The sequence below is a fragment of the Piliocolobus tephrosceles genome, chromosome 19 (assembly GCF_002776525.5).
Source record: "Piliocolobus tephrosceles isolate RC106 chromosome 19, ASM277652v3, whole genome shotgun sequence".
Lineage (NCBI taxonomy): Eukaryota > Metazoa > Chordata > Mammalia > Primates > Cercopithecidae > Piliocolobus > Piliocolobus tephrosceles.
The window spans coordinates 47,929,592-47,953,315 of NC_045452.1; the positions used below are offsets into that span (position 1 = coordinate 47,929,592).

At 44.6% G+C, this 23,724-nt stretch overlaps 1 protein-coding gene across 4 annotated transcripts in view; it reads left to right on the forward strand.

Moving 5' to 3' along the window:
• TIAM1 (TIAM Rac1 associated GEF 1) overlaps positions 1 to 21,125 on the forward strand; it is a 451,288-nt gene extending 430,163 nt beyond the window's left edge. For all 4 annotated transcript variants that reach the window (XM_023190306.1, XM_023190298.1, XM_023190314.2 and 1 more), the window contains 6 exons: positions 3,195 to 3,303; positions 8,690 to 8,748; positions 9,325 to 9,427; positions 12,470 to 12,557; positions 14,595 to 14,767; positions 18,718 to 21,125. In XM_023190306.1, the coding sequence (XP_023046074.1) occupies positions 3,195 to 3,303; positions 8,690 to 8,748; positions 9,325 to 9,427; positions 12,470 to 12,557; positions 14,595 to 14,767; positions 18,718 to 19,187 (1,002 nt within the window). In that variant the 3' untranslated portion in view covers positions 19,188 to 21,125. The remainder of the gene's footprint in view (positions 1 to 3,194; positions 3,304 to 8,689; positions 8,749 to 9,324; positions 9,428 to 12,469; positions 12,558 to 14,594; positions 14,768 to 18,717) is intronic.
• Positions 21,126 to 23,724: the final 2,599 nt, after the last annotated feature.

The following is a 23,724-nucleotide window of genomic DNA, read 5'->3' on the forward strand; positions in this document are numbered from 1 at the left end:
GAGATGGATAGTGGGTTACAAAGAATTTAGGAAAAAAACATGAATATGATCAGAAGTCAGAGACTATTAAAGGGAATATGGCTTCAGTGAAACTGGAAGTACTTTAAAATGAAATTCTGACACGTGAGAAATCTTTCCAGTGAGGAAGAAAGCCATATAGTGCTATACAAAGTATTTTTTGTGGGCTGAGATTGTAAAAAGAAATATGCAAAAGATGGAAGGAAGGACACTGGCCCAGTACCAGGACTGAAGAGGAGGAAAATCCTACTTTTACCAGGAGGTGCAAAGCCCAGAGAATTTCTGGCTTGGAAAAGATGCCAAAGAGAGCAAGAGAAGGTATCGTTGTGGCAGGATAAGACAAACAAGCAGGAAATAGACCCCCAGTGGGAATCAATTACTCAAAGGCAGTTGGTCACTCAAGTCTCAGGCCCCATTTCATCTCGCTTTCTTCCATTGAGGAGAACGGCCTTTAAACTGGAAAGGATGCAGCAGCCTCAATGCCGTAAGAACAAAACCCTAGGAAGAATGAGTCTTGGGAAATAGGATGGTCTATGCCAAGATCAGTGACAATTCTACTCCACTGCTCTCAGCAGTATATTGGAAGAATTACGGATACTGAGGCAGGTGATTGTGGAGGTACCCAAATTATATTCAGATTTTCACAAAAGCAATTCCTGAACTCCTGATCCTTGGGGTTCCCTCTGAGTGGCAATATGAAGTAACAGCCTAGAATGGATTGATGAAGTTTGTGAATGGGAATAGGAACATTTATCAGTATCTGCTGGTAACAGCAGGTTTATTGTGAAACGTTAACGTTCTAGGAACACAGGGTACCTGAATCCTGTCTTCAGCCAGCATTCCTTAAGATGTCTCGGAAGGCAAGTAGGTTCACAGAGAACAAAGCTGGCGAAGAAACAGCTTTTTGATGAAACTGGGTCTTCAACCTCCTACCCCCATGTTAAACTCTGGGGAGCTGGGCTGAGGAATCCCTTTGGCTTAACTAGGAGGAAGAAGAATGCAAGAGGGCATTTCCCCTTCAAAGAAGTCCTTAAAAATGCTGGCTCAGTAGGGGCATCCCAGTCCTTAGGAAGGTAGAGGCCTCCCAGCAGAACTCTCTCTTGGGGTTTGGGAGGAAGATTCAGAAGGGAACCAGTGGAAGCCCCAGGGAGAGGCTGTGGCCAGAGGGAGCACCCTGACCCCCTATTCCACTTGCCATGGGAAGCTTGTCCCGAGAGAAACCTTGTGCACGGGCACAGCATCAGCCCATTTTAAGTTGTGTAACAAATAACTTAAAATCTCAGTGGTTCTCTACAACAAATATTTATCTTAAATGTGGCTTTGTAGGTCAACCAAGGTTTGGTTTCTCTTGGTTAGCTCCAGTTCTGAAGGTTCTGGTGTGCTCCTTGTCTCTTCCTTCTAGGATCCAGGCTGAAGCAGCAATGGCTGTCTTGGGCAAGTCCTTCCCATGGCTGGAAGGTGGGCACTAAGTCAAATGCCTACACCCAAAGTCATCTGGGCAGTGATGTATGTACCCTGCCTAGTCTAGTGGGAGGTGCTGGAAAATCACATAGCAGAAGGTGCAGATAATGTAATTCTGTGGGAGGAAGTAGAGTTTGGACAGTCGACCATGTTGGCCTTTAATCACTTTTAAAGATGTACTCCCAGGGGCTGTGGCCCCTGGGAATTTCACTTCTGTATATAATTCCTCCTCCTCTGTGTGGGTCTTTGGGAGGTAGGTACTGGAGACTATGTCATTACCTTGGCTGATAATATCCTGGGAGTTTGGTTGATGAGTTACTTAATACCTATAGACAAAATAATATAGCTGCTTAAAAATTACTTTAACCCTTGGTTATACTAATGGTACTACAGCTCAGTAATAATGACAGTGATGATTATAGTAATCCCAACCAAGGGAGGCAGTAATGCATCTGTACTCTGTACTGATGGCGCCACATCTCAGCATAGTAGCCTGTTTTGGTGGCTCGAGAAGGGCCATCCCAACTGCACTGCGTTCACTGCGTTCAGTGGAGGTTGGCACGTTGCTACTGTATAGGAAACTCAGGTCAGTTTGGAAGGAGGTCAGTGACTCCATTGAGAAAAGCAGATGTGACTGTTGTGAGGCAGACATTGAACTTGCATCAGACTCTCTGGATCATCGTGTCTAAATGGCTCTGCAACCAGCACTTTTCTGAGACAGTTTAGCATGTGACCGCTGGGGGCGAGTGAGTACACCTCACGGTCTGTTGGGGTTCCAGCACTCACGCTGTCCGTGTCAACAGAGGAATCTTCAGACTCTTCATTTGGCTTCTCTCTCCCTCATCTAAAGTGAAATCAAGTCATCTTTGAAATGGATTGGAAGAAGAAATAATTTGCTTACACTTCCAAAAAGTGGATACTCACTGATGGAAATGTCTGCGGTTATCTGGGGGTGGATCTTTGTTGTGGACGACCATTAGCATCTCCTTAGGAAACTGACTCTGTTTGAACACAAAACATCTCCAGTTTTGTAGATCAGTTTTAACAGACTAACTGCATGTGAATTTCAGAGCCCCGGTTTGTACCTATTTGCCATCTTATTCTGAAATTCTAGTAGACAAACATGGCATAAAGAGGGGAAAAAAAGACGAGCCTTTTCTCTCCCTGTATTCCATGTGTTTCTTTGGGAATAGAGAGGATTTATTTTTCAATTAGGAGATTTCATATGAGTTAAAGGATTTTTTTGTTAAAATTTCATTGTAGTGTTCCTAGCTCAAACATGGCTAGAACATAATAATACTATTATTTCCCATTGGAAAGGTTAACTGGATATTGTATCTTCAGCCTGTTTTAATGGGATATTGTATCTTCAGCCTGTTTGGTGGTGGTTATTGAGACAGTCACAAATCGAAAGTATTTTTTAAAAATGTAGTCTGTCATTTTGATGCTATTTCTTTTCTCAAAAACATGAAATTGACAAGTAAAAATTTTATATATTTATGGTGTACAGCATGATGTTTTGATATGTTACATTGTGGAATGGCTAAATCAAGCAGTTTAACTTAGGCATTATCTCGCATATTTAAGCAAATGTTTTTAGGAGCAGTATTTTCTTGAAGTAAAATTAATATCAGCATGCTGAATTTTCAGACGTCATGAAAATCTGAGTATTAATAATACTGCCCAGTAAGCTTTATCACGTCTCTGGCTTTCAGGTTGCAGATCTGAGCATGGGAGACCTGCTTTTGCACACCACCGTGATCTGGCTGAACCCGCCGGCCTCGCTGGGCAAGTGGAAAAAGGAACCAGAGCTGGCAGCCTTTGGTGTGTATCAGAAAAGGGTTTTATGGAGGGAGAGAAGTCTAGCTTATTTTTCGAAACAAGAACATTTCTTTTTCAAGACCCAATTGATTAAAAATAGAGTTAATTGCAGTTACTTGAATCGGTCTTCCTGCCGTAGCCACCAACATCTCGCAAACACTAAATGAAACCTTCGAGTTAAATTACACTGTGTGGTCACTCAGCCACATGGGTGGGCGGAAGTGGCTGTGCCCAAGTCTATCCCAGACATAAACACACAGGCAGGAAAAGAATTTTTTTTCTTTTTGTTTTTTTGGCTGCTGCTCTGAGTATCTTTTCAAAATAATGGGTTAATTATAAACCAAGGAAAAATTAAGACAAAATGGCCTCTGTTTCTGAGACCTCCAAATCCTATATCTTTTATTTTCTTCCTGATTTTGTTACTGTTTGGTCTTAAAACCGGGATTTAGGATGCTGGTTCTCAGCTGAGCTATTGTGGCAAACTCTGGAGTGCCTGGATCAGCTGTGAGGTGCATCTCAATCACATTGCCACTCAATGCTAGTGAAATTAGAGATGTTTGCGAATGATTTATTTTTTAATAAACCAGTTTAGATGGATGCAATTGCTGCAATTAGAGATCTCATGTGATTGTATTGTAATACGCTTTTTGAGAGAGAGAAAAAACATGGGTTAGCTTACTGGGAATTATGTATAATTTAGGAAACATAGCTTGTTGTTGCAATGGAAATGCTTATTGGCATATTGCTGTGTTGTTCATGCATATAAAACTATCAACACTCCGTGCTTTTGTTTTAGTTGTGTTTTGTCCTAGCCTCCTGCTAGAAGACTCATTGGTAGGAACATAATATAATAGAAATGTGGCTTATTCTCTTGCCTTATATTATTTGTGTGGGCTTGTGGGGAATGGAGGTTGCTTACTTCTTCTTAACTAAAATTTTTTTTTCCTCTATGATGTGAACAAAGTATCCCCAAATGTCCTAGTGATTTTAAAATCAAAGTATTTCATGCAAAGATTCATTGGACTTTCTATTTAGATCACTTAGCCTTCATTGAAAAGTTACTGATATTCCTAGAATTTCCAAAGAGCCCCTGTAGCTGTTGATGCCATTTCATTAAAAATAACAAAGGAGGCCAGGTGCGGTGGCTCACGCCTGTAATCCCAGCACTTTGGGAGGCCAAGGCAGACGGATCACTTGAGGTCAGGAGTTCAAGACTAACCTGGCTAATATGGTAAAACCCCGTCCTTACTAAAAATCCAAAAATTAGCTGGATGTGGTGGCAGGCGCCTGTAATCCCAGCTACTTGAGAGGCTGAGGCAGGAGAATCGCTTGTACCCAGGAAGCAGAGGTTGTAGTGAGCTGAGATTGTGCCACTGGACTCCAGCCTGGGTGACAGAGCGAGACTCTGTCTAAAACAAAACAAGGCAAAACAAAATATGTAAATGCAGAGAAAGCATGTGACTCAATAGGCCATTCAAAGGAATATTGGGGGTATTTTAACAAGTTGTTAGTTTTTGATGGGGTAGGTGTTTTGGGGGAGGAGGGCAGTAGCATTTGCTTTCTTTTCAACATCACCACTTGTGTTTCTTCTATAGTGATTTCTTCACCACTTGTGTTTCTTCTGTAGTGATTTCTTCACCACTTGTGTTTCTTCTGTAGTGATTTCTTTTTGGAGGAGTCTGAGATCTCCCTGATGCTGCTTAGTGGGTCATTCATGGGATGAAGGATATTGATATAAACGACTCACACATGATGTAGGACTACAGACTAGCATTTCTAGAGGTCAACATTTAGTTTCGTTATGGCTTTGCACTCAATTTTGCAGATTCACTGTAGTTAGAAATCAACAGATTTAGAATAAGAAAATAATTAAGGCCAGGCTCGGTGGCTCAAGCCTGTAATCCCAGCACTTTGGGAGGCCGAGACGGGCGGATCACGAGGTCAGGAGATCGAGACCATCCTGGCTAACATGGTGAAACCTCGTCTCTACTAAAAATACAAAAATTAGCCGGGCGAGGTGGCGGGCGCCTGTAGTCCCAGCTACTCGGGAGGCTGAGGCAGGAGAATGGCGTAAACCCGGGAGGCGGAGCTTGCAGGGAGCTGAGATCCGTCCACTGCACTCCAGCCCGGGCAGAGTGAGACTCCGCCTCAAAAAAAAAGAAAAAAGAAAAAGAAAAGAAAATAATTTAAGTAGGAGAAAATGAGTTGACAAACTTTTCTGTTTTTTTTTTTTTGAGGTGGGGGATGGTACAGAGTCTCGCTGTGTCTCCAGGCTGGAGTGCAATGGTGCGTTCCCAGCTCACTGCGACCTCTGCCTCCCTGGTTCAAGCAATTCTTCTGTCTCAGCCTCCCGAGTAGCTGGGACTACAGGCGTGCGCCATGGCGCCCAGCTAATTTTTGTATTTTTAGTAGAGATGGAGTTTCACCATGTTGGTCAGCATGATCTGAATCTCTTGATCTGCCTGCCTTGGCCTCCCAAAGGGTTGGGATTACAGGCATGAGCCACCATACCTGGCCCTCTTTTCTTTTAAAGGCTACGTACTACGTTTTAGGCTTTGGGCCAGGAGGCCATATGCTTTTCCACTGGAGCCAGAAGCAGCCATAGATAACGTGTAAATGAATGAGATGGCTGGATCTGTGGTTGGATCAGCAGCTGCACCACACAGGTGGCAGCAGTCCTGGGTCTGGCCTGAGGGCCCTTGTTTGCCAGCCCATGGTGTAAGTGATTCAGGAAAATGCTGGTTTTGAGGTTGTGGATTTAGGTGCCACTTTGTAACCAGGCTCAGATAGTGGACTCTGCTTTACTCTGTTGCCTGCCCCCTGGGCTGTTTATGAGAGGTCGGTGTGGGAGCTGCCTCCAGGGATGTGGGCCCACAACACCTGTCCCAGGTGTAAGTGGAGACTGCATACTCCAGCTTCAGGGCATCACACGGTCAGCAAACTCAGCAGGGGCTGTAGTTCACAAGAGAAAAACTGAAGGCTCTGAGATACAAGATAGGTTTATCATTACTCAGAATCCTCTCCAGAGTAATAGGAAAGAGAAGGGGAAGGATTAAAACTGGGATCATGAACAAAGGCTGTAGTCATGATGAGCTTCTGTGGATTCCCAGTCGTTAAAGAGACAAGTTTGATGGTTTGGGTGTGATTTCAACTAGCAAGGCAGAACTAGCAGAGAGGCTGAGCAAGGAGTTGAAATAAGGAAGAGTTGCTGTGAAGGAAGGATCATGGTGCCCCTCATTTGGCAGATTTGGGGTTAAAATGTGGTTGTCATCTTGTTTTGGTTTAAACCTCTAACCTCAGGAAATAGTGCAGCTTTCTGCTGAAACCGAAGTCGACTTGCTGCCAACGAAGCACCTTGATGTTTCACTCACAGGATGGCTCGTGTGTACCAAATGTTGGTGATCGTTGCCTTAAACAAAAACAAACATAAATAGAAATAGGCTTCTGCCTTGAAGGGTATTTGACGTTCACCTTTTTGGGCGCAGAGTGGAAGCTTTAGGTGGGCAAAGGTAGCATGAGTTTTGGAGATCATCAAGGCCATGTCTGAAGGGATTGGGCAAAGCTGTGGAGTCACTTGGGTAACACTAGCTCCGAGGGTTAGGGGAAGTTTAAGGGAGAGGCGGAGGTCCCGGTGCCAGGCTGAAGCTCACTCTCTGACCCTCCTGCCGTGATCCACGCTGGTTAAGATTGAGGGACATGGGGGCAGTCATACCATTGAGCTGTGGACCCAGTGTCAGGGTGGCGCTTCTGAGATGAGAGACATTGGGGTAGAGCTCTTTCATTTCTAAGAGGACCTAGCTGTCCCAGCCTCTGTGATTTCTGAAGGCTTCATAGTGGGAATGAAGGGCCTTCTCAGGTTGCTTGTGCTCAGCTGCTGTGAAGAGGCTGGTGTGGCCGCCTCAGGTCAGTGTGAACCTTTGGAGGGAACCTGCCAGTCTGTGCTCTAGGAACCTGGAGGGGTCAGATGCTGTGAGGTGTGAAGGGCTATGGGCAGTCTAGACCTAGTGGCTGGAGTCAGTTTCTTTGCATCTCAGGGCTTATTTCCCTGCAGTGGAGATTATCATGACCTTACACAAAGAGGAGACAAGACTGACCTGCCCTCCGTAGGACAGAAATTGAACCAGATACTTCGGTTGGCCTCCAAAGGGCCTGTGAGCCTGGTGGCCCATCCCTGAGAATTCTCTGAGTGCTTGTTCCTTTTGTAATTCTGTGTCTGGTATACAAGGCTGTGCCCCCTTCAGCTGCTGTGTGACTGGGGTATTCCTTGCGGTCAGAGTATGAAGGGATAATGGAGACTATCTTAGTCCATTTGGGCTGCTCTAACAAAATATCATAAACTGACCAGCTCCCAAACAACAGAGATTTATTTCTCACAGTTGTGGAGGCTGGAAGTCCAAGATCCTGCTTTCTCATACTTCCTAGCTGTGGTTTCACATGGTGAAAGGGTCAAGGCATCTCTCTCAAGTCTCTTTTATAAGGACACTAATCCCATTCGTGAGGACAGAGTCCTCACGGCCTGATCACTTCTCAAAGGCCCACCTCCTAAAACCACAAGGGTGATTGGTTTCAAGGTATGAATTTTGGGGAAACGCAAACATGTGGACCATGGCCTGACACAGAGACCCTGACACAGAGAACGAAGGACAGGCAGGAGTCAGTCACCCTTCCAGTTCTTCTGGGTGCCAACTCTACTTCCCCTTCTAGGAAGAATCAGAATCACTGCATGTTAAATGTGCTTGGCATTGCTTAACGAATTCTCTGGAAGATTATGCATAACTCAGTTGTATCTCCCCACCCCCGAAAGAATATAAGAATGAAACTACTACATGTTTACCACTCCTAGAGAGCTTACTCTTACTCTGATTCAGTCATTCTGGAAGAAGTACAGTTGAATTCTATTTCATAAATTCATTTTTGTTTCTTTAGGTGAAACGATGAGTTATATTTCCTAAATTATCACTGTCTAGGTGCACTCTTACCTTAATTTGCATAAGTATAAATCATCTTCAGCAATTGCATTGTTATTGTGAAAGACATTTATATTATTCCTCCATCAGCTGAATTAGTACATTTTTGTTGAATATGTATCAGCTGAAGTTTTAACCTTGAAATGATAGCATACCTAATGTATTTTACCCAAAAGTGTTTTGGGACATAGGTTATTTCCATTTATGTAGGCTTTCTGTGTTTATTTTGAACCTGGAAAATTGTGTGTCTCAATAGGCTTTTGATTTTCACTGATGTGATGAATGAATGGAAGGTGGGTGGGAGTCCGTTAACTGGGATCTCAACATCCTCTTCATAACTGTAGTGTTTATTACCACAAGTTAGTGATGTCAAGAGGAAAACCCTACACATGCCATAACTATCTTTATTTTATTTTTTTCAGTCTTCAAAACTGCGGTGGTCCTTGTGTATAAAGATGGTTCCAAACAGAAGAAGAAACTTGTAAGACTTCTTTTGTCACCCCACGGTTTGAAACTGTTTCTCTATCTGCTTATCAGTTATGTCTGCATGATTCTACCATTTTATCAGTATGAGCCTTTTTATGATCTTGTTTATTTCTTAAGCGTTGCTAAGGATGCTTGAGATCACCCATCCTGCCCTCCTTTCAGGCAGGCTTATGTTTAGAGCACAAAAATGAATTGGTCTCATTTTTGTGAATTGGAACCAATTGCACCCGGTTGCTGATTGGGTCTGCCATGGCCCAGAACCTTCCTAATGCTACTTTTCCCCTTCTCTGTTGCCCCTGTTCTTGTTTTGGGATCCCTTTTCTGCTCTTCCCTGTGTGTTTCTCTCTTCACTGCGTTTGCTTAGCAAACTTCTTTGCCCACCCTCCCCTCAACAAATTTATCCCGCAGCCTCTCACTCCCTGCTGGATGAACAGGAGCTCGTAGGGGTGAAGATCCTTTAGGCACGCCTGGAGTTACTGCGTGAGAGTCTGTCGCTGGTTTAGCAAATGCAGGGAACTGGTCCGGGGCAGGTTAGATTCTTCTTACGCAGCTGATTCCTTCTCCCCTGCAGGTGGGATCGCACAGGCTTTCCATTTATGAGGACTGGGACCCCTGCAGATTTCGACACATGATCCCCACGGAAGCACTGCAGGTTCGAGCTTTGGCGAGTGCAGGTAAACTCTCACCTGTGCTGGGTATTTCACACACTTATCTCTGGTTTGTGTAGGAATTATTTGTTTGAATCCACACTCTTGGTCTAACCCTTCTACTGTCTTTTTTTTTTTTTCTTCCTGTGCTTAACTCTCTTGTCTCTCAGTCTCTTTATTGCGTCTTATTTACCCAGCCATTGATTAAATATTGAATGAATGAATGAATGAACCAAGTGAATGAATGAACTGAGTGAATGGATGTGTAATGTCTTCAAAATTCCTGGAAGAGATTCTAGTTATTCCATTCTGTGCATTAATACTAGAGCGACTGCCATCTGAGTACAGTGAGCCTGTGCTTCTTGAAACAGTCCTTGAGACTGTGAGACAAAGCCCATGTAAACTACTCGCTTGCCTTTCGACTGAGAGATCCAAAAATACCACCCAAAGCACTAAAAAGCATTGACTACACATGTTTTTTCCCTAAAGTATTACAAATCTTTATCTTTGGTATTAGTGTGAAGGCTTTTGAATGTTGATTCTTTTTTAAATTTATTTTAATTGTTTTAGAGACAGGATCTCATTCCGTTGCCCAGGCTGGAGAGCAGTGGTGCTGTCGTAGCTCACTGTGGCCTCAAATTTCTAGGCTCAAGCTATCCTTTCCAAGTACCTGGGACTACAGGCATGTGCCAACACACCCAGCCACTTTTTTAAATATTTTGTAGAAGTGGGGTTTTGCTATTTTGCCCAGGCTAGTCTTGAACTCCTCGGCTCAAGCAAGCCTCCCGCCTTCGCCTCCCGAAGTGCTGGGATTGCAGACCTGAGCTGCCACGCCCAGCCTGAAATGTTGGTTCTTTTTCTATGATCCACATAGCCGTGAAATGAGTTGTTGGGTAGCTGTGAGTGTACTTGATAATACAATTAGACGATGCCTTAAACACATGAGTGGCAGGGTACTAAGAAAAGTGATATTTTTGTAACTCAGAAGCTCCCCATCCTGGGCCTAATTTGAGGCCAAGTTCTCGAGAGGAGGGATGTGTTGTGTGGCTCTCCCAGGCGCACCCTGGAAAGAGCATCTCTGGGGAGTCAAGTGGACACTCTAGCCACACCTGTTCTCTGTCCCACTTGAACAGCAGGTACAGCTTTGGTAAAGAAAAGCCCTGGCGGTGGAGACCGGCAGGTGTGTGATCAAGTGAATTTCTATGTTAGGCTTTTGGCATCTAAGGTGCACATTAAGTTCTTACTATCCAATTTCTGTTGTGTAGCCTCTCCTTGTTTCCACTTGTCATAAGCGGTAAAACTGGATCTGATCCTTAGAAAATCAACTCACACTAGTCCAACATCATGAAGAGAACCTCTTGCCATATTATGCACACTTTGAGTTACTCTTCCAAATTAAAGGTGTTTCTCCCTTCACAGTTTTTCTGCCTTACAGGAGGAAATCTCCAGTGCACAAACCATGTAGGACAAGTATATTTGGAATGATTATTTGTTTTAGAAGATTTCTCTCTAATCTCCCAGCAGTGATTTGCTGGATGCCCTTTTACTTACGATGTGATTTGCAAAATTGATTTACACGTGCATTTGCAGGCACCTGTAAGTTGTGAGTCTAGGGCAGCTACAAATAGCATTTTGAGGTTTGAGCAGTTAAATACTAAAGTCTTACTTTAGAATCGTAGGTTGTGAATTATCTAGTTCCTTTGTTTCCTCGTGCCAGGTTTACAAATGGGAAAGTTTATTTCTGTAGACTGACAGCTTCTAAGCCAGGAATTTCGCCTGCATTGAGGAGTAAACACATAAAGGCTTCAAATTTTGAAGACAATGCCATCTTTGTAATACGACGTTCCATTCTCACTCTCTAGTTTTCATTCAAGTCAAGTTTAAAACCATCAAGATAAAAGCTTATTTTACTTGAGTTACAAAGACTTGTCAAGTTGTTTTTTCATTATGAAATCCACTCTAGTGGATTTGAGAATCAGAATGTGGAATTTCTAGGTTTTTATCTTAGTTTGGAAAGTTTGTAAAATTTTTTTGCAGATAGATTCTGTTTAGGGTTAAATCATGCAACCACAGTGAGGGTTTGTGACCAGGGTTCTGAGTCATTGGATAAAAGTGAGACTTCACAGTGTATGGCCTGAATGTCTGCAGTGAATGTTCCTTTCACAAACACTTTATTCGTGACCTAAAGTACTATGCCATTATAGGCACTACAGAGCTTCCAGATTATTTTAAAATTGTTCCTTACTTTCTTGGCATACCATTTCTGCTGTGTTCAAAGTAGGCTGCAGGGGTGGGCTGGGGGCGAGAAACCCCATTAGGTCTCCAGGGCTTTAGGCCCAGCCACCTGGGGGAAGGCTCCCTTAACAGACAGCAAGGGCTTACCTGTCATATCACTGGCCAGATGAAATCTGCATGGGAGGCTTTGGCTCCATTTAGTCCAACTGTTGCCAAAACAACTAATCATTTCATTGAAATGCACAGTTCAGTTAAACAGAGTGCATGGCTGAAAGAGGGAGTTCAGGCCGGGCGTGGTGGCTCACGCCTGTAATCCCAGCACTTTGGGAGGCCAAGGTGGGTGGATCATGAGGTCAGGAGTTCGAGACCAGCCTGACCAACATGGTGAAACCCTGTCTCTACCAAAAATACAAAAATTAGCCAGGCACAGTGGTGCACATCCAGCTACTCAGGAAGCTGAGGCAGGAGAATCGCTCGCTTGAACCCGGGAGGCAGAGGTTACAGTGAGCTGAGATCACGCCACTGCACTCCAGCCTGGATGACAGAGCAAGACTCCATCTCAAAAAAAAAAAGTGAATTCAGTTAGTATGATTGGCCTTTTAGACCATCTAGAAGATTTTACCAGCTGGAAATTTTCCAAGTGTTCTCTTCTTAGCATCCATTGAGCTTTCAGTCGCTTCATCTCTTTAGATCGTGGAATAGTAGGAAAATATCTTTGATCTTGTACATTTCTGCATTATTAATTCTCTATCACAGCTGGAAAATGCTTTTGTAAACATGTCAATAAATCCATTAGAAACATACCCTGATTCGCTGTTGTTTTAATTTCTTCAGACGCAGACGCAAATGCTGTGTGTGAAATTGTCCATGTCAAATCCGAGTCTGAAGGGAGGCCGGAGAGGGCCTTCCACTTGTGCTGCAGGTGAGCCTGGGCCTGGGAGTCGAGGCCGCGATGACATTTCTGCAGATTGGAATGATTTGGTGTCTTATGTTCTATTCTGGTGTTTGGTACATTGCTTATACTGTAACATCACTGAGATGCAGTCAACGGAGAGTCAGCTGGGAGGAGGTGACAGCGTGTGAAGGTGTTATCGGGATTCCTGATCATTTGGAGCACACAGGGAGGTCGCCCTGTGGTGATCACCTGCACGTCTTGAGGGGAAGCTGGGCTCATGTGGGCTTCTACTTACTTCTTGTTGTTTGTCTTCTACCTGCCACCCTCTTTCTTTCCTTCCTTCTCTTGTCTCCCTCCCCCATGAGAATTTGAGGTCTTCTCCCATATGCAACCTATTCTTTTATTTTTCTAAAAATATAAGATGGATGACCCCAACAGATGGCATTTAATATATTTGGCTTTAAATGTGCCCATATTGAATCATGCCTTAATTTAATCATAGACACTCAGTGATTTACTCAGTAAATTACCCAGTACCTCACACAGTGAGTGCTAATATACTATGGATTATCTACAAAAGACAATAGAATCAATATTGTATGATTAGTAGCAATATTTTATAATGTTAATATGGTAAGAAGGTACCTTTACCAAGCATGAACTTTGCTAAACACCTTACATTCATTATTTCGTTCAGTCAGACCAAGGTATTAGGTTGGTAGAAAAAGAAACTGCAGTTTTTACCATTATAAGTAATTAAAAGTGCCATTAATTTTAATGGAAAACACTGCAATTATTTTTTGCACCAGCCTAGTACTATTCTTACTCCAATTTACAAATGGGGAAGCAAGGCTTAGAGATGGTACTTTGCCTAAGGCCTTATAGAAAATGAACGCTGGTGCCGGGCATGGTGGCTCACACCTGTAATCCCAGCAAGGCAGACAGATCACTTGAGGTCAGGAGTTTGAACCAGCCTGGCCAACATGGCGAAACCCTGTCTCCACTAAAAATAAAAAATTAGCCAGGCGTGGTGGCAGGTGCCTGTAATCCCAGCTGCTTGGGAGGCTGAGGCAGGAGAATCACTTGAACCTGGGAGGTAGAGGTAGCAGTGAGCCAAGATCATACCACTGCACTCCAGCCTGGGCGACAGAGAAAGACTCTGTCTCAAAAAAAGAAACAAAAAGAAAATGAACAGTGGGTTTAACCTCAAAACCCATGTTTTGTGTTGCTACATCAGCTCTCTGTGTATTGGGTGACAGAGGTCAACAAAGGGCAGATCCCCAGAAGCTGTCAGGATTACAAGTGAAATGTTGTTTGTATAACCCCATGGGGTTTGAGCACCACCTTTACTGTCTATTTTGGCTCATCTGTGATTTTGTTGGTAAGGTCCATGGGGTTTAGTAAGCCTGCTTACACGGATGCCATGTGTATTGTTAATAAGGAATACCAGATGAAACTTACCTGGGTAAAAATATTGGGAATATAACAAGAAAAATGACTCTCACCTAGGAAGCACTTTTTTTTTTTTTTTTTTTTAAAACCATGGGAATTGGGACTTGGGAAGATTTGATAGTTCTTTACAGCCTTAATATATACATGTTGAAATGTGTCATGGGAATCATTGATATTTACCAGGAGGGAGCTCAGCTCTAGAGGATATTAGGAATGTTGAGACATCAGCCTTTGGGTGCTCTGCAGAGCCACAAGAATCTTGTGGTTCATTTGCCCTCAAAAGCACTTTACAATGAAAAGCTCTGCCTTAAGTGCCAGGAGCAGAATTTGGCAGCTTCGTGGTACAAACTCCCACTGTCCATAGATCTGTTTGTTAATGGGCTGCTCTGCCCCACATCAACGGCAGGAGATGGATCACAAAGCTTGAAAGGGAAAGAGTTATGTGCTCTTTCTCCCTGGCTGTGAAATCACCACTCAGCATAGAAATTGGAGTCAAGGCCTCAGTCTTTAGCCTTTGGCCCTAAGGGATATTTGTTTGATTGTACCTGCTAACCTTAGAAGTTCCCCATGTGTTAAGCCCTGGTTCTCTAACATCTGTAAATCTTTTCCTAGCTCCCCAGAGAGCCGAAAGGATTTCCTGAAGGCCGTGCATTCAATCCTGCGCGATAAGCACAGAAGACAGCTCCTCAAAACCGAGAGCCTTCCCTCATCCCAGCAATATGTCCCTTTTGGAGGGAAAAGATTGTGTGCACTGAAGGGGGCCAGGCCGGCCATGAGCAGGGCAGGTACTGTGGGGATTCAGACGTTCAAGATTCCCGTCACCCCCACTCCGCAGTAGAACTCCAGTGAGCTTGACCTCCTTGTTGAGTAGGGGTGAAGTGTGGCCTGGTGGGGACTGATGTAGGAGGACGGTTCTTCCCTGGTGTGAGGTTCCTTGCCCTTGCCTCCTTCCTGGTGGCTCCTGGGGATCCGCCCTATATCTACATTCCTCTTGTCCTCCCTCGAGCCTTCCCTTTGCCTCCCTTCTCCTTTTGGCTGGTGAGCTCCTCTCTCATTTGCCAAGCCGGGATGCGGACACATCCTCTTTCTGGAGAGGCTGTCTCAGCCTGCTTGCAGAATGAGAGTCGCTGCTTTGCATGACAGCCAGCTTTGTCTAGCAGAAAGCCGTGTGTCACATTTCAGCAAGGTCACAGCCCTCTGTTCTGAGAACATGGTGGCTTCACGGTTTGGCAGCACAGCAGTGACTGCTCTCAGTAGTAAGGATCCTAGGTTTGGTAGCCCACATGACACTTCCAGTTTTTATCCTGGCCTTGTGCCTGCAACTTTATTTTTAGTCTCCGTGTTAATTTGGGGAAGCCTCGAGCTATTCTTGGAAACAAGAATCTAGAGTTTAAATGGCCCTAGCATAAATATTCTTGTAGGACTTAATCCATTACGGTGGAGCAGTGAAGAAGTAAAATAAATACTACCACCCGCAAATGGTAGCAGAATTTATCTAGGGATAAAGCTGTTTTAATACTTAGGGACTTAATGACATCAAGATACTAACATTTTTATCAAAACTTTCTTAAGAGGCAGCCTAGAATTTTGCAGGGAGGATTTCATTAAAAGAGGCCCCCTTTGCACTTGCCAGAAAAGTTTCTGGCCTTTGTCCCCATTACCATTCTACCTGTTGAAGAGGCATGGACAGAAGTATGAATGCCTGAAGGTTTTCATAGACAAAACCTACCTGGCTTGACATGGGATATTACATTCTTTAAGAACCTTAAATTTGGCCGGGCGCGGTGGCTCAAGCCTGTAATCCCAGCACTTTGGGAGGCCGAGACGGGCGGATCACGAGGTCAGGAGATCGAGACCATCCTGACTAACACGGTGAAACCCCGTCTCTACTAAAAAAATACAGAAAACTAGCCGGGCGAGGTGGCGGGTGCCGGTAGTCCCAGCTACTCGGGAGGCTGAGGCAGGAGAATGGTGTAAACCCAGGAAGCAGAGCTTGCAGTGAGCTGAGATCCGGTCACTGCACTCCAGCCTGGGCGACAGAGTGAGACTCCGTATCAAAAAAAAAAAAAAAACCTTAAATTTAACTAATGTTCGGGGACTAGTTACTGTAAACCTCTTCTCCAATCAGTTGATAAGTATTTATTGAAAGCTTAGTGCAGTGAACACCCAGCACTTTGCTAAGTTTTCTGAGGTATCCTAAGAGTCTTGCATACATCCATATGCACAGTTTCTCATGGGGTCCCCATGGAAGAATAGTTTATTGGTCCTTTATAACTCACTTTAGAGATTTTTATCTTGGATTTGTCTTCTCTGCCCCTCTTGTTTGCTAGGGAAATGTTTAAAAAGGTTTGGAATTACGTGTCTCAACCTCAGGGAACTCACCTGTTTCGGTTGTCAATCAGTGAACCTAAAATCAGGGCTGCATTTACTTTGAAACTAAGCATGGTTAGTCTGTCACTCAGTTTTCCTGCTGAGATCCATTCGGAAAGAAAACAAAACCAGCCCACAATTTAACACCATCATCCATCATCATGATTACCAAGAGAAAGCCTTGATGTCATAGCCTTTGGATTTAGCTGATTGAGAGATTTTTCTGCCTGATGACTCATTTTTGGTTGAAGAAAGTCTGTATCACTTTGCTTTGGAGGCATCTCACTATCCTCAGAATCTTCATGTTAGAGGAGTTTAAAATGGTACCTGAGTAGAACAGCACAGCAGTTCTACTGGCAGTCTTAACAGTGAACACTGGAAATAGTCAAAGATTGCATCCCTAAAAGACTGGGAAGAACCCAGTAACGGTAACCAGGTTCTTAAGCATACTAGGAACAGATACTCATGCTTCATTTTGCTTTGTCCTGAATACCCAGCTAGTTTATTTCTCCCTCTGTTCTGTTTGGCTAGGATAGTAAAGCCAAATACACTGCTTTCATATTAAACCTAAAGTGCTTTACTATCCTAGCCAAACAGAACTTACAGAAGAGCTGAAAGAATTCCTGCCTACCACGTATATTCTATATTTTTCTATATTCTCATTATCACTCATCTATTAGAATCCATCTATCATGTGTCACCTCATCTTGACACATTTCAAAGATGTAGACATTAACACACTTTACCCCTAGATACTTCAGCATGCAAATCATTAACAAATGTTTCCAGTAGCTTTGAGCTGGGGTAGTTCTAATGTAGTGATTGGAGAGAGGGATGCTGTATTTTGCTGGTGCTGAGATAAAAGTGAACAAGAATTTTTTGTCTCTTCTCAATAGAGGTCGGTGTTTTTTTTGTTTTTTGTTTTTCTCCTCTTTTCTATTCCCTTTTCCCATTTTGCCTGGAAATGGCTTTTATTCCCATCCTCAACCAACAGTAGTGTCCATTTGTTCCAGGGTTTTAGATGGCAGAACTCTCAGGAATAGTGATGAACACGCAGGGGTCTGAGGCAGAGCGTGGCTGCAGTGGGAGCCAATTCAGCTCCTCGTTGACCTCTCTAACTTTGTGCCTGCTGGGTTTGAAGTCAAGGCTGCGTTTGGCAGTAACTGAGACACGAGGCATCTTCTAGTAGCACGGAAGCAGTTAGATGGTTTCTGGGGCTTAGGTTTCAGGAAAGCAGCTCCCAGTTGGCTTTGAGACTCTTCCCCTCCACTGGAAAGCCCGTGTTGCATTTCACCTTTTCGTGTCTAATGCAACAGCCGCTTCGCTCTGGAGGGAGAAGCAGCAGCCTTCCCTGTGAACCGTCTCGTGCAGGCGTGTGGTGGGACCGTTGGCTTGATTGGATGGTGTCTTTTGTTTGCTTGTTATTAATTCTGGCTTCCTAGAGGGCAGTAGGTGAAAGAATGAAGTTTTCTTAACTGGTAGTCACTTTATACAGCACTTTGTTGATCAAACTGCTTGCGTATCATCGGTTTTTTATTTCTCATTCCACTGAGGCACTGATACGTTAATTGCTTTGTAGAAGAGTGAGCGATACACAGAATGTAATTGGGGGAGACTAAGGCTCACATTTGCTTAGCCGCCTACCTGATGTGGGACTTCGTCAGAAAGAAGACAGGGAAATAACTGAAGATTCCATGTCTTTAAGAGCCACTCTTTCTTCATAGGCTCTCTAAGGGGGATGTGGTGCCCTTAATCTAACTGCAGATCCCAAGAAATGTTACGTTCAAGTTCCCAGAAAACAAGTAACTGAGACCGGTGCTTCTGCCTCCTTGATGCATTTTCTACAAAGACAGCAAAACCATAGATGCACCCCCACCCTTACTAAAAACCTATTCCAGCTAAACAACCCTGGGACAGCCCTGGGGATCTTCATAGCACTGGGCCATGGGACATGACCAGGATTGAGGACATTAACTCACTAACTCATCCCCAAATCAGTGGTCTGTCTACTTGAGAGCAGCAGTAGTCTGTGTTACCCATCTCTTAGGGGCACAGGTTAGAATAGTAGATTATTTGCCAGGGAGTTGAGTGCCCCTTTGTGCATAACCTACAACCTCTGCTGTGTGCCCCGGTTCCCCCTTGCCCTTCCATCAGTTGCTAGAACATCTTCTAAGTCCAGATACCTCGACAAGGTAAATGCTCCGAGACAGACTGGTGAAATCTAGACTGTAAGCCCCAAAAGACATCAAGGCATTCAGTGCATACCATTTCGGTTTTTATTTTCTCCTGTCCTTTACTTTCTGGATTTTCATCTCACGTAAAGCATGTGGGGGTTTTATTTTTATATTTTTGTGTGTGTGTGCAGTGTCTGCCCCAAGCAAGTCTCTTGGGAGGAGGAGGCGGCGGCTGGCTCGAAACAGGTTTACCATTGATTCTGATGCCGTTTCCGCAAGCAGCCCGGAGAAAGAGTCCCAGCAGCCCCCCGGTGGTGGGGACACTGACCGATGGGTAGAGGAGCAGTTTGATCTTGCTCAGTATGAGGAGCAAGATGACATCAAGGAGACAGACATCCTCAGTGACGATGATGAGTTCTGTGAGTCCGTGAAGGGCGCCTCAGTGGACAGAGACCTGCAGGAGCGGCTTCAGGCTGCCTCCATCAGTCAGCGGGAAAGAGGCCGGAAAACCCTGGATAGTCACGCGTCCCGCATGGCGCAGCTCAAGAAACAAGCTGCCCTGTCGGGGATCAATGGAGGCCTGGAGAGCGCAAGCGAGGAGGTCATTTGGGTTAGGCGCGAAGACTTTGCCCCCTCCAGGAAACTGAACACTGAGATCTGACTGTGTCACCTGCCCCGTAGAGAATGTGTGTAGATACTTCCTGCCCTCACTCTGCCCACCCTCCTGTACCGTCTACAAGAATGTCCCCTTAGGCCGCGCTCTTGCACACACGGTTTTGGCAGCTGACTTGGTTCTGAAGCCATGTAGCCACCCAACTTTGTCATTTTCAACAACATCAGAAAGAATTCCTCAGAATCCCAAATAAGCTGGAGTCCTATCTTCTGTATATTATTAAGGGCTTTTATTTATTCTCAGTTAATCAGGGCCTGAACAATTAAAAGAAAAAAGATTCTATAGCACTGGAAAGCAGATCACCCCCAGGAGTTAACAGATGTACAGCAGATTAATTTAAGGGATAGTAGCACACACACGATCCTTCTATCTGAAATCAGTCCCTAGTTGGGGAAACCTCTTTCAAACACGAAATGAAATGTGTACAGCTTGCAGTGTTCCGACTGTACCCTTCCCTCTTCCATGTCTCAGAATCTCTGTGTATTTTAAGAATGTGTGAGGAAAGGGTGGCAATTCATGTTTCAATGAGCCTTTTTCTTTCCCTTCCTGTTTTAGTCTATAGCTGGTCTTACTCTGTGTCCATGTTCGGAAGCTCTAGTTTTGCATAGAATTATAGAGATGCCAAACTCTTTGAAAAGAGATCCAAATTTATCGCTTGAGAGAAAGAAGAAACACTATTTTTTGTATTTTACCTGAGATACAGGGGCACAAATAGATGAGGATTTTACAGTGTTAGTGTAACCCTGAGCCTAAAAAATGAGGATATAACCTTTTACAGAGAGAATGAGGTGTGGTGGTTTTATATTTATATATGAAAGGCCAACAAGCTCATGCTAAGGATATACTTTTCTTCCAAGAAGCGGATTTTTTTTTCTTTTTAATGTTTGAATCTGTATTTGAGCTGGGAGTTTGGTTGGATTAAACATGACATGCAGGTGGGCGGGGTGTGTGTCTGTTGCACATGGCAGGGAGGGGAGCCTCCTCATGGGGTTGCCATGGTGATCATTGGTTTTTCCATTAAAATTGCATCTTCATCCATAGATTACCTTCCCCTTCCCTGACAGTTCATAACCAAACCTTTAAACAGAACAGCCTCTTTAAAAACTTCTCTTGTGTTGAACACTTTCTTCATGCTAACGAAACAGGGTAAACACGCTCAACACGTTAATGGTCTAAACAGATATCCAAATACTAAGAAGAAAAACAAGTTATAGCACTTTCAATTTTTTTTTTTTTAAACGGTTTATAGCTTTTTCTTTTCCCATGTCACAATGTCCACTTCCTAAGAAGGGTTTAAAATACTATGAAAACTTTCTTTTTGGGGAAAATATCTATTTGGTGTTTGACACATCAGTAGGTACTTTAGACCTGAATTTTATAGTAGCTTTAGGAGTTATATTTTATAAAAATCAGTTATGACTTTATATTTCCAGACAATAGAGAGTTCAGTACATCATGCTCTTGTGCCTCTGCCTGCTTTTCCCGCGTTCCCACCCTGTATCCCCGTCCCCCTGCCTTTCGGGTTTCCAGGGCTTCGAGCTTGATCTTTTGAAAGTTTTATTCTATTAAATTTTTGCTATATCTTCTGGTTTTCTTAAAAAGCTTTAGAATGGTTTCTATACCCTTTGTACCACTGCATTTTTCCATATCATCTCCGGTTCGATCGCGTCCAGATGGAAAACGGAAGCAGAGGCTTCTAATCGTCGCATTTGCTGGTTCCAGTGCAACACATCCATCTGAAAACACTCGGAAGTCTGGTGCTTGGAGAGGGTGCCATTGTCTCTTGTACATAAGGTCATGACGTGTCTATGTCAAAAGTTCTTATATATTTCTTTTATAAGCTGAAAGAAGGTCTATTTTTATGTTTTTAGGTCTATGAATGGAACGTTGTCAATGCTTGTCAAACAATAAAAATACTGAAAAGTGGGCGGTTCTGTGCCTTTCTGGATGGGAGGATGAGTATGAATTGTTGGCGGGAGAGAGGCGGTGGGAGAAGATTCCTGGGAATGCCATTTGGTGAAGTAACGTGATCATCAGGAGAACGCTGTTGTGGTAGTGCTTGAAGCTGTAACAGAAAAACAGGTGCATTACAGTTGCTTGGCATCTTGACCTAACGTTACCCTTACTGGGTACTGTTTCTTTTCCAGTCTCCTGCCTATCCCAATGGGAGCAGGCTGGGGGATTCCCATGAAAATATTGGGGTGAAGTGCAGAGCTCTGACCGGCCTGACTGAGCTCTTGAATCACTCCACATTTTATCGCCGGGGATCCGCTGCCTGAGCCTTTCACAGAGTCACAAAACAAGGTAAATAGTGTCTTGGGCTGCCTTTCTCTTCCCGTCAGAGTCCCCAGATCTGACCCTCCTGAGTCCCTTACAAACCTTACCCGTCACCGTGACCCTATCCATCCCTGCCCTCGTGAAAACATGTCTCCTGTCTCCAGAAGAGCCTCTCCTGGCGCATGGCGAGCCCTGTGGTGTAGCTCCTTGGTCCTCGCAGTGGAGGTCCTGACACCAGCAGCGTCATCATGTCGCTAGGAGCTTGTTGGAAGTGCAGAAAACTGGGAGGCAGGAGGAGCACTTGAGGCTAGAAGTTCGAGACCAGCCTGGGCAACATAGTGAGATCCCATCTCTATGAAAAATAAAATACTTGGCTAGTCGTAGTGGTTCACACCTTTAGTCCCAGCTACTCAGGAGGCTGAGGTGGGAAGATTGCTGGAGCTCAGGAATTTGAGGCTTGCAGTGAAGTGTGATCACGTTATTGTACGCCAGCCTGGGTAGCAGAGAGAGACCCTGCCTCAGAAAAGAAAAATGCAGAAACTTGGGCCCCACCCAGAGGCACTAAACCAGAACTTCCATCTTAACGGGATCCTCTGATGACTCATCCATGTTCATGTTTGAGTCACATTCATTTGGTGGCCTCCAAACATTTTGATGTTGAGCAGTGATTTGGAGCACATCCCTCTTTATTTTAAATATGTTCAGGCATTACAGCAACAATATGTACATCTGTAAGATACAAGATTTCTTTCTGTAGCCAATGCATCCGTCTTGGGGGATGACTGAAGCCAGCTTTAACACCTGCTCCGTGAAGTTCTTCCAGCAGTTAGAACTCTGGTGTAAATGAGATTTAGCAGTGTGGGCTGCTTTCCTCACCAATAGCTGAGTCTCTGTGTGCAGAGGAAATGAGTGCTCAAAGTCGACTGTAGAGGAATAATTATACCTTTCCCCACTAGTTTCGTTTGTTTTCAGGCTCATCTCCCACCAGGCTGGCAGAACACATCCTCAGTTTTCCTCTCCCTTTCTGTTCATGAGGTTTGGGGGCGGAGTGCTCCCTTCTGCAAAGATAACTGTAGCAGTGACCAGCGTCCTCATCCATCCACGGGCTCCTTCACGCGTGATGGTGGGCTCTCTAGTGTATCCTTCTGCTCACCCAGGACACATCTGCAGCCTGGTCCCTGGCATTCTGTCTCCTCTTTGGGACGTTGCCAGGATGCTTTGCCCAAGTTCTGGTCCGTCCCCTTCCACAGAGCTCTCCTGCCTGTATCCCCAGCCAGGGGCTAGGGCCGTTTTTGTTTGTTTGTTTGTTTGAGAGGGAGTCTCGCACTGTCGCCCAGGGTGAAGTGCAGTGGCACGGTCTCGACTCACTGCAACCTTCGCCTCCCAGGTTCAAGGGATTCTCCTGCCTCAGCCTCCTGAGTAGCTGGGATAACAGGCGCCCGCTACCACGCCCAGCTAATTTTGTTTTGTATTTTTAGTAGAGACGGGGTTTCACTGTGTTGGTCAGGCTGGTCTCGAACGCCTGACCTCGTGATCCACCCACCTCGGCCTCCCAGAGTGCTGAGATTACAGGCATGAGCCGTCGTGCCCTGCTGGCTATTGCCTTTTCTGTGTGTGGGTGGTTATGGGGATGAGGACAGAGAACCTGGGTTGCAGGGGGGAGCCCTTGTGTTTTTTTTTTTTTTGCAAGCTTGTTGATACCCAAGTTTTATAGGCAATTCTGCTTTTTGGCGCAAACCTATTCCAGGATAGGGAACTTCTGTGACAAGTGCCTTAGAAGGGAGGTGTTGAGCAGGTTGTGGGGAAGTTGTGCAAATACAAGGAGAGAAAGAAATACTCAAAATACTCAGCCACTTACATAGAGAATGTGTGAGATCAAAATTGCAGTGTCAACGGCTGGGTGCAGTGGCTCGCACCTGTAATCCCAGCACTTTGGGGGGCCGAGGCGGGTGGATCACTTGAGGTCAGGAGTTCGAGATCAGCCTGGCCAACGTGGTGAAATCCCATCTTGACTAAAAATACAAAAGTTAGTCGGGCGTGGTGGCACACATCTGTAATTCCAGCAACTTGGGAGGCTGAGGCAGGAGAATCGCTTGAACCCGGGAGGTGGGACTGCAGTGAGCTGAGATTGCCGCACTGCACTCCAGTGTCCCGTCACTCCTCAACTCCAGCAGATAGGACAGTGGTAATGGCTCCACGAACACTCCAGCCTGGGCGACAGAGTGAGACTCCATCTGAAAAAAAAAAA